The 12,050-nt window shown below is 46.8% G+C and overlaps 1 protein-coding gene across 5 annotated transcripts in view; it reads left to right on the forward strand.

The window, feature by feature from the left end:
- Positions 1-12,050, forward strand: part of COL6A3 (collagen type VI alpha 3 chain) — a 61,517-nt gene that overhangs the window by 36,430 nt on the left and 13,037 nt on the right. For all 5 annotated transcript variants that reach the window (XM_084892703.1, XM_084892704.1, XM_084892700.1 and 2 more), the window contains 13 exons: positions 222-284; positions 1,591-1,653; positions 2,500-2,562; positions 4,067-4,117; positions 4,293-4,328; positions 4,769-4,831; positions 5,861-5,923; positions 7,129-7,161; positions 7,245-7,281; positions 7,382-7,393; positions 7,487-7,980; positions 9,438-9,534; positions 10,232-10,930. In XM_084892703.1, coding sequence (XP_084748829.1) covers positions 222-284; positions 1,591-1,653; positions 2,500-2,562; positions 4,067-4,117; positions 4,293-4,328; positions 4,769-4,831; positions 5,861-5,923; positions 7,129-7,161; positions 7,245-7,281; positions 7,382-7,393; positions 7,487-7,980; positions 9,438-9,534; positions 10,232-10,930 — 1,774 coding nt within the window. The remainder of the gene's footprint in view (positions 1-221; positions 285-1,590; positions 1,654-2,499; positions 2,563-4,066; positions 4,118-4,292; positions 4,329-4,768; positions 4,832-5,860; positions 5,924-7,128; positions 7,162-7,244; positions 7,282-7,381; positions 7,394-7,486; positions 7,981-9,437; positions 9,535-10,231; positions 10,931-12,050) is intronic.

Consider the following 12,050-nt stretch of genomic DNA (forward strand, 5'->3'; position numbering starts at 1 on the left):
TGCTGCCTTGAATGTCATGTACACATTTGTGTTTTTAAAAACTAGCTTCCCCGTTCATGCTCTGGGCTGCTGCTGCTGCTTCTACAGTGGAGATACAATGTGATCTCTGGGGCCTCATTGGCAGTGGGAGTGAGGCTCTGGAGAAAGTACAGAGGTCATCTGAGCTTCCTCCTGGAGTGTCTCCTCAACACAGCACTGACCTTGGCCTTTTCCTCTTTCAGGGTCCAGCTGGTCCCACCGGCCCTCCAGGCCTGATGGGAGAACAGGGCATTCCTGGCCCTCGGGTAAGTGCATCTCAGCCTATCCCTCTGTGAGGCTAAGCAGACTGTACAGGGTCTGAGCAGGCTGAGATTGTAGGGGGAGGGATGTTGCTGAGGACAGATGTTCCTTTTGGCCTGACTCTTTTGTGACACTCAAGGTGAGGAGTTGTGTTCTGGAGACAAGACTGGGCTGACCTCAGTCCTCACAGCCAGTGTATGTGAGGAAGTAAGAACCCTGTTTCCTTGGTGACCCAGAGGCAGCTAGGCCACTCCTTCCCAACACAGGTCAGCTGGGGTCAGCGAGGCAGGATGTGCCTGTCCCCGAGGTCTCAGCGTGAGACTGCATAAATGTAACCTAATCCACTGAAATGCTCAGATTATGACAAATGGTTTCATAATCGCCCCTGGAGATTGGCTCTGAGGTTCGCTATTTTGTGGCTGGTGTTCGCCATCCTCCACTTCAGCCCGGAAGATGTTCCTTAAACCTGCTGTGACTGCAGAATTCAGCATCTCAGCTGTTAGTGACGATGGGCGGACGTGTAGCTACAGCCGAGCTGGGACCAGGTGTCCTACACACCTGCTGTCTCTGGTGTGCGATAGGACACGGGGGAGCCACCCTACCATTTGTTACAGAAAAGAGCAGTGACTGAAGCCTGGCAGTGAACCAGCCTGGGCTCCCTCAGGGCACAGATGCGCTTTGCCGTGGAAACAGGACCTTGGTGACAGCTGTTGTGTACTTAGAAAGTCCTCTCCATTTCAAAACCTGACAGCTGTTTTGAAAGCTTTTAATTTTCCCCACATATTTATTTTAGCTCTTATTAATCAAGAACCTAAGACAGAATACGGATGAGGCAAAGCTCGTGCAATAATTACTGATAACCGAGAGCTGGTTTCTGCCATATTTGTGGGGGTCATTCCTGTGCTCACTGGGCTGTGCCACACGCAGGAACACTGATTCCTTCCTTCACTCAACGGATAAGTGTTTGCAGGTCTCCACACCTGTATAAGCAGGTGTCCCTGTGGAGGTGTGGACAGGCGGAAGGATAAAAGCCACATAAAATCTGAGTGCTTGTCCTCCAGTCAGGGACTCAGGACATGAATGAATGTACGTGGAAAACTGCACTGTGAGGGTGTTTGTGCAAACTGACCCGAGGCTCACACTAATACTGTGGGTTGCACAAGTCATATGTGTTTGCTGTTGTGTCTCCAGCACCTTGGGTGGCACTAAGTACTGGGGCTCTGACCCCTGGGGCCTGAGGGAGAGGTGGGATTCAGACTCTCAAGCTTGGAAGGCGAATATTTCACTGACACTCTTCTTCTCCCGCTGCAGGGGAGCGGAGGGACCGCAGGTGCTCCGGGAGAGCGTGGAAGAACTGGTCCCCTGGGAAGAAAGGTTTGTCTGGACAAAGGCAGAGCGGGTTTCCGGAGGCCAGGCCTGGCCAGCCCCCCAGGCAACCTCTCCCTAATTTGCCAGCTTTTCTACCTGCTTCTTTTACACATCCCTTCGCCTCCCCTCTGGTCTTTCCCACTCAGCCTCCCAGTTGAGAGCCGCTTGGCCAGTGGGGCCCCTGTCCCACCACGAGGGAACATGTGGCTCATGCTCAGTGGGCTGGCTTTCTGGGAGCCGGGACTTGCCAACAGCTGTGGATGTCTGGTCTGCTTCTGCTGTGAACAGTGGCCACAGTTCAGCATCTCGGGGCCATCAAAACCGGGTGGGGGGCAGGGAGCACATAGCACAGCACTAGACTTGGTGAACACACTTTGTTTGACTACTAGTGGTCCACATGGCTGCTCTGCTGGGCATGTTGAGCTAATCTAAGAGCCCTGACTATCTGAGAACTTGTTTTCTACAAACCAAGAGAAAAACCATAATTTAACATAACCAGTTAAAATGCTGAAAGGGCAGCGTTTTCTCAGCAAAAGAAACGTGTTCCTGCAAGTCCAGAGTCTTTTTTCTGCCTTTTGTTGGTGTTGGGCTTCCCTGCGTCTTCTTTCCTCCCCCACCCCCTCTCTCTCTTTGTCAGCATGTCCCCATGCCATGATTCTGAAAAGACCACACACCTGCCTCCCTGATTCTCCTACAGGAGTCCACACATGAACGTTGCCACTGAAGACATCACTTTTATAAAAATCCAAAAGTTGAGGTTGGCAGTGGCGTCACCTAGAACGCTGGGGCTTGGACTCTCATTTCAAATGGGCCTGGGCCCTCAGGTGTCTTAGCTTTCTCTCTCATGTGCAGGGCGAGCCCGGAGACCCAGGACCAAAGGGAGGAATCGGGAACCGGGGTCCCCGAGGGGAGACGGTAAGATCAACATACTCTGTGCTGTTGTGGCTCTTTGCTGAAATGCCCAGGAAGTGGGATGTGGGGCTTGTGCCGGGCTAGCCTTTGCCAGTGCAGATTAGTTTCACTCCAAACAGAGGTAACTCAGTAGTTGTTTCTCCTGTCATTGGGGATGTGATTGAAAATAAATGTCAAATAAGGTTTGAGCAGCAAATAAGTGTCAAATAAGGTTTGTTTCATTGGAGGGAGGGGAGGTAAAGATGTTTCTTCTGACGTTTTTGGGGTAAACACGCTGCTCGCTAAAGCTTGAACCGCCTTCACCTTCAGGCTTATGGACGCTTTGTGAGCACTTCCACGTGGAGCTTTTCTGCAAGGAAATGCATGTCCTTGGGTTCAAATGGAATTGGGTTTGATAAGGTCTTAAGCCAGCTCGAAACAGTTCCCTTTGAATGAGACATCCCAGGAATAGAAATCGCTACCTTGATAGCTCACTTAAAAATTGTTATTTAAAATGATCTTGTAGGATATCTTTCTATGCAAGAAAAAGAAATCTGCAGAATGTTGGTAATTTTTCTAAAATAAGCCAGTATACATAAAAACTAGAAGAACTGACCAGGTTGATCTGTTTTGTGATCCTAAAGCTTTAAGATATTTTCCTTGTGAATATAATTTCTCTACAGAGAACTGAAAAAAAAAAAAAAATCCAGTCTGTTCTTCTTAGTTTCAGAAGCAGAGGGGAAAAAAGTCAAACTTAAAATCCATTCAAACTATCAAAGAAAATATCTTTCTGATTCTGTTTCTATAAATTTGAGGGCAATGGCTCTTTCACTGTTGATGTCCATTTGAAACTGTAAATTAACTCAGTAGCATGTTCCATGCATGTTTTAGAGAGATTGATGCATGTTTCACATGACTTCTTCTGAGTGAAGTAATTGTGTGCAGTTCTAAAAGCCCCTATGAGAAGGTGACAGGGACAGATGTGAGAGTCCGGGGAGAAGGTGTTTGGAAAGAAGATAGTCTAGTGGGATGATCTATGTAGGGAAAGGATACAGGGCTGGTGGCTGGTGGGTGGGGAGGGTGGACGGGGGGAGAAAGGTCTGAGCACAGACCACTCAGGAAGATATGGGAGAGTGAGTCCCGCATTTTTGCTTTGAAGTTGAATCGAAGACTCATAGATGCACAGAGTCAAGGTGACCTTCAAGAGTCCTTTTAACTTTAAGATTCCCAGGTTCAATGAGTCTTTGATTCCACCTGCAAGCAGTATCTTTACCAACAGCTATAGTGGATCTTTAAATAGGTGGGCCCACCAGTACCATTTGCCACAGGAGTGCTTTATGCCCACCCTCTTACAGACATGGTCTGTTCACACCTGGAAGATGGTGTAGGAACAGGAACACTGCCTTAAGCTATACCTCAATCTGGGAACATTTCAGGAACTCAAGGACCCTGCTCAGGGCTTTAGACAGAGGTGGGTGTGGCGTGCCCAATGTGGTGACCTGCAATAACGCTGTCTTTCCACAACTAGGGAGATGATGGTCGAGATGGGATTGGCAGTGAAGGTCGCAAAGGCAGAAAGGTATGTACATCTGATATATTGTATTTGTACAGAACCCTTTCTCAAAAATTTATTGTGAATTTTTTTCTCTTGATGACTCTATGGATATATGTATTTTTTTTCTGCTCAAGAATAATTTATTTTAGATGAATTTAAATTGAGACCAAATATTGAGTCATTTATATATCTTTTATAGGGAGAAAGAGGATTTCCTGGATACCCAGGTCCAAAGGTAAATATTCCCCTGGTGGTAACATGTTGCCTGCTTTAGGATAAGTTTAGTGTGTCCACGGGCTGCAAATCAGAATATCTTGGTTCTAGTTGTGGGTCAGCCAGTTATGGAATGAGTGACTTTGAGAAGGCCCCACTCTCTCTAAGTACCTTATCTGTCCAATGAAGATGACAGTATACACTTGTCATGGTGCTTCTGAGGGTTAAATGAAAATAAAATACTTTGTAGACCTTAAAGTGATGTATCTTCATGATGTTATTATTACTGTTCAGCAAGCTAAGGCTAAATCTGCAAGACACACATGCACTAGTAACCCAGTGGGAAAGTAAGCAAAGTCAGCCCTTTGGCTGCTCCAGGAAGAGTGGTCCAAATGCCCTAGGAACCCCCAGCTACACCTTCCATTCCAGAGCTAATGTACTGCTTCCTGGCTCTCTTCCCAGGGTATCTCCGGTGACCCAGGAACAGGGGGAGCACCAGGACCCAAAGGCATCAGAGGTCGAAGGGTAAGTTTGTCTGGACCATGGCTGCCACAGAAATGAGAACATGTGGGAGGGTGGTGAAACCCTGATGCCTCCACTACTTCTGTGAAAGTTCTTTGTCACTGGCAACCTGGCCAGTGATAGCATGGGATGGGGGCAAAGGAATCCTAAGCTGAAGGCCCATGTTTTCAGGACCACCTGTGGCTATGGCTGTGTTTTCTTGTTTAAGGGGAAACCCTGAGAGCCCCTTCCTCTAACACATCTCAAGGGTCTTAAGTCCATGATCCTTTCCCTGCATGGCACCAGGGGGACTCAGTTGTCAGAACGAGTAATGTCAGAGTTCGTGTGCCCACATTTGGTCTTGCCCACCAAATGGTGAGGCAACAGGATATCATGGGGTGTGTGCTGTGCTTATGAGGGTTTCGGGCTCAGAGGCAAGCCAGGCTAGCACCCTGTGCTCCTGCCTCCCACCACAATAGGACTCTTCTTCCTTAAGCTGTGTTTGGTTCTGCATGCCTCTCTTCAGGAGATGTTTACTCACCCCATTAGAATTGCACTGAGTCTTGAGTGAACCGATTTTGGTCTAGATACAGGTAAAAGTTTCTAAAGTTATTTTTAGCTTAAAATATAGTTAAACTCACCGTAATTGTCCTATTCATTTGCTCAGTGAAGACAGTCAAATTAGATCAGTTACTGCTTAAATGAAGGTGGGGTTTATAAACATTAAATTGGTTGTCTATACCAATAGTGATCTAATTATCAGTTACCGATTTCTTGTGTATTCCTGGACAGTCTCATTCATGGGTCTTAGGTAAACATCTGCCTTCTCTAACCTCCTAGAGAGCACAGTTGTGGGAGATGCATAACAGTTTTGTGAGAGCCTCTTGTCCTTATATTTGAATCTTGGAGACACGGAATCCTGAAAATGAGAGCTTTCCTATGGTGATGGGGGGCGTCGTGTTAGATCACCTTCACGCTCCTTTCCAACGGTGGGAGCTGTGGATGTTCCTTCCTTTGCCACAACTGAACACTATTTTTTTCTACCCCTGGCAGGGAAATTCAGGACCTCCAGGGACAATGGGACAGAAGGGAGACCCTGGCTATCCGGGACCATCAGTAAGTACCTGCTGGTTCCCATAAAGTTACCTGTCGGGGTGGGTGCATTGTGTTTGGTCCCTGAAAACTTTCTACTATCTCCTTCTCACAAAGACAATGTCTGCATCTTTGCTGTTATTGTTGTTTCTTTGTAACCACTTCTCTTCTGATACCACAGTGAAGAAAAGAGCTCTTGAGCACATGGCACTCTGTAGTCCAGGGCATACTGCTGTTTGCCTCTATGATTCCCTGGTGTAGTTTCCTTGTCTGAGGCTTGTGCAGGGAACAACAACAACAAAAAAGAAAGAGAACACACTTACGACCTACATTACGTATTAGCTCTTGATTGCACCTCGTGGGAGGACTATAATTATGTCAGACCTTGGTTTAGGGAATGCTTCCTTTGTAAAACCCCCAATCGAGATACTGATTCATGGTTAGAACCCATTTATCACCTGGCCACCAGGAGCCAGAAGGTGTCCCTCTGGGGCCCCTCCATAAAATCTCTTCATTACCAATCTCCTTGTTTCCTTACTTGAATTCTCCCTCTCCTGCCTCCTTACATTGACATTGATAAAGTTCAAAGAAGAATGAACCAATTACCCAGGAATGGGAAGTTGTCCTAGAAAAAAGGTGAAGGGATTACCCTGGGTGGACCTGGGAGAAGAAGGTTGAGTTGGGTGTTCAGTGAGTAAAGCATTCAATGGGAGATCAATATGCCAGTTACTGTGGGGACGAGCCAGTAGGAACAGCCTCATTGAGAGATGCCCAAGTGGTCCATGAGGCGACTGCTTGCCCATCAGGGGAACATATGCTGGGATGTGATGATGAGGGCAGCAGAGAGTCCCTTCCTGAGTGAAATCAGTGGGTGCTTTAGACCTGGAGTGATGGGCAGGTAGGAGACTCCCTGCTGTCCACTCAGGGAGAGGGTGGACTGGGCTAGCAAGTGGAAGGAAGCCCTTCTCTCAGAGAGATGGTGTTGGAATCAAGCTCAAATGTGTTGTTTATGTGAATTTGTGGAGCTACTCTCTTCACTGGGGGAATACTCTTTGTCCTCCTAGTCTTCTCCCCTTTGCCCTTTGAGCTGTCTAGTCTAGTGTACAGGGGAGTCTGAGAATAAGCCAGACCGGCTCAGGTCCCACCTCTGTTTTCTCTGTTTTTGTGAACTGAAGATTGTTCCCTATGTCCTACATCCCCCAATCAGCCTCTCCTTCCTTGTTTTTCAGGGTCACAAAGGCAACAGAGGCGACTCAATCGATGTAAGTTGTGTGCATGCAGCACAAGTCATTGTCTGTGAGTCTTTTGTCTGCTGTCCTTACACCTTCTTTTCTCCCTTTTAAAGCAATGTGCCCTTGTCCAGAGCATCAAAGATAAATGTCGTAAGTACATGGCATCCTACTATTAGGGGTACATTTTTATTTTGACATTTGAAGTTCTCACATGGTGAAGTGACTTTCCCTCTCTCTGTTTCCCTTGTAGCTTGCTGCTATGGTAAGTTCATTTAGGTGGTGTGACTTCCTCCGAGGAAAGAAGACCCCTCTTCCAGTAAGTAAAGTTTGCTTTTAAAACCCTCCCCCTTTCCAGGGCCCCTGGAGTGCCCCGTGTTCCCCACAGAACTGGCCTTTGCTTTGGACACCTCTGAGGGGGTCAACCAAGATGCCTTTAGCCGAATGAGGGACGTGCTCTTGAAAATCGTGGGCGACTTGACCATTGCTGAGAGCAACTGCCCAAGGGGGGCCCGCGTGGCGGTGGTCACCTATAACAACGAGGTGACCACGGAGATCCGGTTTGCCGACTCCAAGAAGAAGTCCGTCCTCCTGGACAGGATCAAAAACCTTCAGGTGGCTCTGACATCCAAGCAGCAGAGCCTAGAGACTGCCATGTCCTTTGTGGCCAGAAACACGTTCAAGCGAGTGAGGAATGGATTTCTGATGAGGAAAGTGGCCATTTTCTTCAGCAATAAGCCCACGAGGGCATCCCCACAGCTCAGGGAGGCTGTGCTGAAGCTGTCGGATGCCGGAATCACGCCCTTGTTCCTCACCAGCCAGGAGGACCGGCAGCTGGTCAATGCTCTGCAGGTCTGTGCCCAGCTGCTCTGTGATACCTCCTGCTGTCCTTCTTGGGTTCTGGAAAGGTTCTCAGACATTCCCCTGCTCATCATAGAGTATCCATGACCCAAAGTTCCTAGAAGGTCCTGGAGGATGCTGGTGTGCTGAGAACTTTTCTAGTAGGGTTTCTAGGACAGCCTCTGGCTCAGGCACCAGGCCCTAGGCTCCCTCCTCACTTGTTGGAGGGGAATCTCCCAGGGTAACCCTAGAAGTCTTCCATCTCCTAGTGAGGTTCCCAGACATTTGTGAGTCCAGCTCTCCAGGGTGTACCGCTGTTCAAACCTTTATTCACCCAAGAGTCAGCTATGAAACAGAAAAGGGCACCCTTGTCATTTTCTTGAATAACTTGTTTGTTATACTTAATCAATGATTATTTTCTCATTGTAAATTCTGGGCTTCCTGTTCAAGGGGGTGGATGGTGGGCACAAAGGAAGAGCTGGACCAGGAGTGAGGAGGCCCTGGCTCTGTTATCAGTCTACCCAGCATCTGGCTTTAGGTCTCTTAAAGTAACGTGGTCACTTCATTTCACCTCTCTGTAGCTTAGATTTCTTACCTGTAGAAGATGAGGCATGGTTGAGTCAGGCTCCAACATTTGTCCTTCCAAGCTGGACATTCTATGGTTTCCCCATTGCCTGTCTCAGTGAGAGGCAGCTGGGTCATTGCCACCATTTCTCAGGGTTTATTCACCAAACTGCAGGCAAGTTAGGGCTCAGAGCACCAGGCATGGGATCCTGCATGGGCCACCAGCCGTGCGCTCTTGTAAGGGGTATGCTGTGTGGGCCGAGGAACCCAGAACCACACATGTGTCTAACAACATAGTTCAGCAAGTTTGAAAATGAATTAGTCATTCATTGATTGAACTTAATTATTCACTAAGTAAACAGTTAGTGATGGTGTGCTGTGGTGGGCAGGAATTGTTAAAATCTTCTGGAAATGATTTAATCACTGCTTTGTCATTAAATCCCTTTCGAGACCTGGGAGAGAGATGAAGGAATGGAGCTAGTGTTTCCCAGTTGTTATTATTGTAGAAAATGATGATATTATTTAAGCCCCACTATTTGATAAAGGCTAGACTAGGCGTTTTACATACATTACCAATCTTAATCCCTCAAATAATTCTGTTGAGAATTTACTATCATCCCATTTTACAGCCAAGGAAACTGAACCTGAGAGAGCTTAAATAATCAGGTCTGGCAAAAAGTGCAGGAGTGGGATTCAAACTCCAACTCATTTCAGCAGAAGAAAACCTGTGTTTTTCTATTAAACTCAGTGCCTCTTCTAATCTCCCCTCTAACACAGTGAGAAGATACAGATCCTCTGGGAAGTTTGTTTTATTGATGTGACTCTAATTTATTGTTCAGCTATATTTTGTAAGTAGTTACTGATTTTGAACATTCCTACTGAGTGTTTCCTTTTATTTTGACCAGATCAATAACACAGCTGTGGGACATGCACTGGTCCTGCCTGCCAGGAGGGACCTCACAGACTTCCTGAAGAAAGTCTTGACTTGTCACGTTTGCTTGGGTAAGATGCTTCTCCAACGGGCACATCTGTCCAGTTGTAACTGCAGACCATATAGTCCATGGAGGGACATTTGAGTAAATACCTGTCATCTGGGTAAAGAGCTTGAGTTAAGTGAAGATTCATGGAGCCTGTTATTTATCATGTAGACACTACATGGTAGTTTACATGTTTAAAGTAGAACCTCAAAATAGAGCTTCACTTAGATGGAAAATGATTCATTTTATAAGTAATGAAGGAGAACCTGGGTTCTACTTCAATTTTGACCTTGGAGCCTAGTTTTTAATTATCTGGCTTTGGACTTTCTAGAGTACATTTCTTCAAACAGTGGCAAAAAAGTAAGGTTCCTTTCCTTCCCTACCCTCCCTACCCTTTTCCTCCTCTTCCCTCCCCTCTCCTAACCTCCCCTTCTCTTCCCTCCTTTCTCCTCTTTTTCTTTCTTTTCTTCTTTCCTTCCTTCCTTCCTTCCCTCCTTCCTTCCTTCTTAATGCCAATGCCACAGAATACCAACAGAATTTAATTTGTTTTATTTAGTAAGTATTCTATGATGAAAATGGGAATCTGGCCACAGCAATATTGACAAGATATAAATAGGTTTCTATGTTCTGTGATAGTTTCAGCTGGCAGGGCTCCCAGCAGATTGATTAGTTATATCTCGCTGTGAAGTCACACTATAAATGGCTACCATGCTTCTTTCTAGACATCTGCAACATCGACCCATCCTGTGGATTCGGCAACTGGAGGCCTTCCTTCAGGGACCGGCGAGCAGCGGGCAGCGATGTGGACATCGACATGGCTTTCATCTTAGACAGCTCTGAGTCCACCACCCTGTTCCAATTCAATGAGATGAAGAAGTATATAGGGTACCTGGTTAGACAACTGGACCTGAGCCCTGACCCCAAGGCTTCCCAGCACTTTGCGCGAGTGGCTGTGGTGCAGCATGCACCCTATGAGTCCATGGGCAATGCCAGTGTGCCACCTGTAAAGGTGGAATTCTCCCTGACTGACTATGGCTCCAAGGAGAAGCTAATGGATGCCCTGGGCAACAGGATGGTACAGCTGGAGGGGTCCAGGTCCTTGGGCCGTGCCATTGACTACACCATAGATCATGTCTTTGAAAATGCGCCCAACCCACGGGACCAGAAAATTGTGGTTCTGATGCTGACGGGGGAGGTACAGAAGCAACAGCTGGAGGAGGCCCAGAGAGCCATCTTGCAGGCCAAGTGCAAAGGCTATTTCTTTGTGATTCTGGGCATTGGCAGGAAGGTCAACGTCAAGGAGGTATTCAGCTTCGCCAGCGAGCCAAATGATGTCTTCTTCAAGTTCGTGGATAAGTCCACTGAGCTCAATGAGGAACCTCTCATGCGCTTTGGGAGGCTGTTGCCTTCTTTTGTCAACAGTAAGTCCTGAGTCAGCATCATGGGCTGGGCTTTCTGCCAGTCCACACCCTCAGGCAATAGGGGCGAGGGGCACAGGCATGGGAAAGACAACTAGTGTAATGTTATTTATTTTTTCATTCATTCAATAGGTAAATATCAACACCCACAAGTCCCAGGCACACTTTAAGTTGCCAGGATTGGCAGTGAACACACAGAAATCTTGTCCTTATTCATTTGTTTATTTAACCAAGTTCCATTGGGCACCTTCCAGCCATAGACAGTGTCCCTGAGAGTTTACAGTCTAGATGGAAGATGGGTCAAGTGCATATTTGTTATGCATGATGTAATATCCTGGCATGTCACAGAGAAGTATATCCTGATGGAGCTCATAGAAGCTTCTAGAAGAAGTTGCCACCAACCCCACCCTTGGAAACTTCTGGGTCTTTGCTGATGTGGTTCTCCCAGAGTGTCCTCCACCTCTGCTTCAGCAGCAAATCCACATTCATCTTCAAAACTCACCTCCAATTGCCCCTGCTCACCATGGATGTTCCCCACTCCCAAGGCTTATTTGTTGTTAATCTGGATACTGCACTTTCTGCATTTATTGCATGGCCCATTGGTCATCCATTGATGGGATCTATGATCACAGAGGACTGCATGGTTGGTCCTGGAGAAAGTGTTTCTTATTTTTTTTAAAATATATTTTTATTGATTTTTAGAGAGGAAGGAAGAGGGAGAGAGAAATAGAAACATTAATGAGAGAAAATCATTGATTAGCTGCTTCTTGCATGCCCCCCACTGGGGATTGAGCCCGAAACTCGGGCATGTGCCCTTGACCAGAATCGAATCTGGGACTCTTCAGTTAGCAGGCCGATGTTCTATCCACTGAGCCAAACCGGATAGGGCAAGAAAGTATTTAATTCACTGTGTTTCCTTGAGCCTGGCATAGTGCTGGGCTCAGAGTTGTCACGGGAAGGTACACTGTACTTAACATATGAGAGAGATTTATAAAGTATGAATAAACATGCATATATGGAGTTTATTATTCAAGGTAAGGTGTAGTCCCTGAAAACAGGAGTCACTTTTGTGAAGCCTGTGCCCCAAAAGTTTTATGGGAGAACATATGAAACAAAGGTAGGG

The sequence above is a fragment of the Pipistrellus hanaki genome (genome assembly GCF_964339955.1).
Source record: "Pipistrellus hanaki genome assembly, chromosome: 8".
NCBI lineage: Eukaryota > Metazoa > Chordata > Mammalia > Chiroptera > Vespertilionidae > Pipistrellus > Pipistrellus hanaki.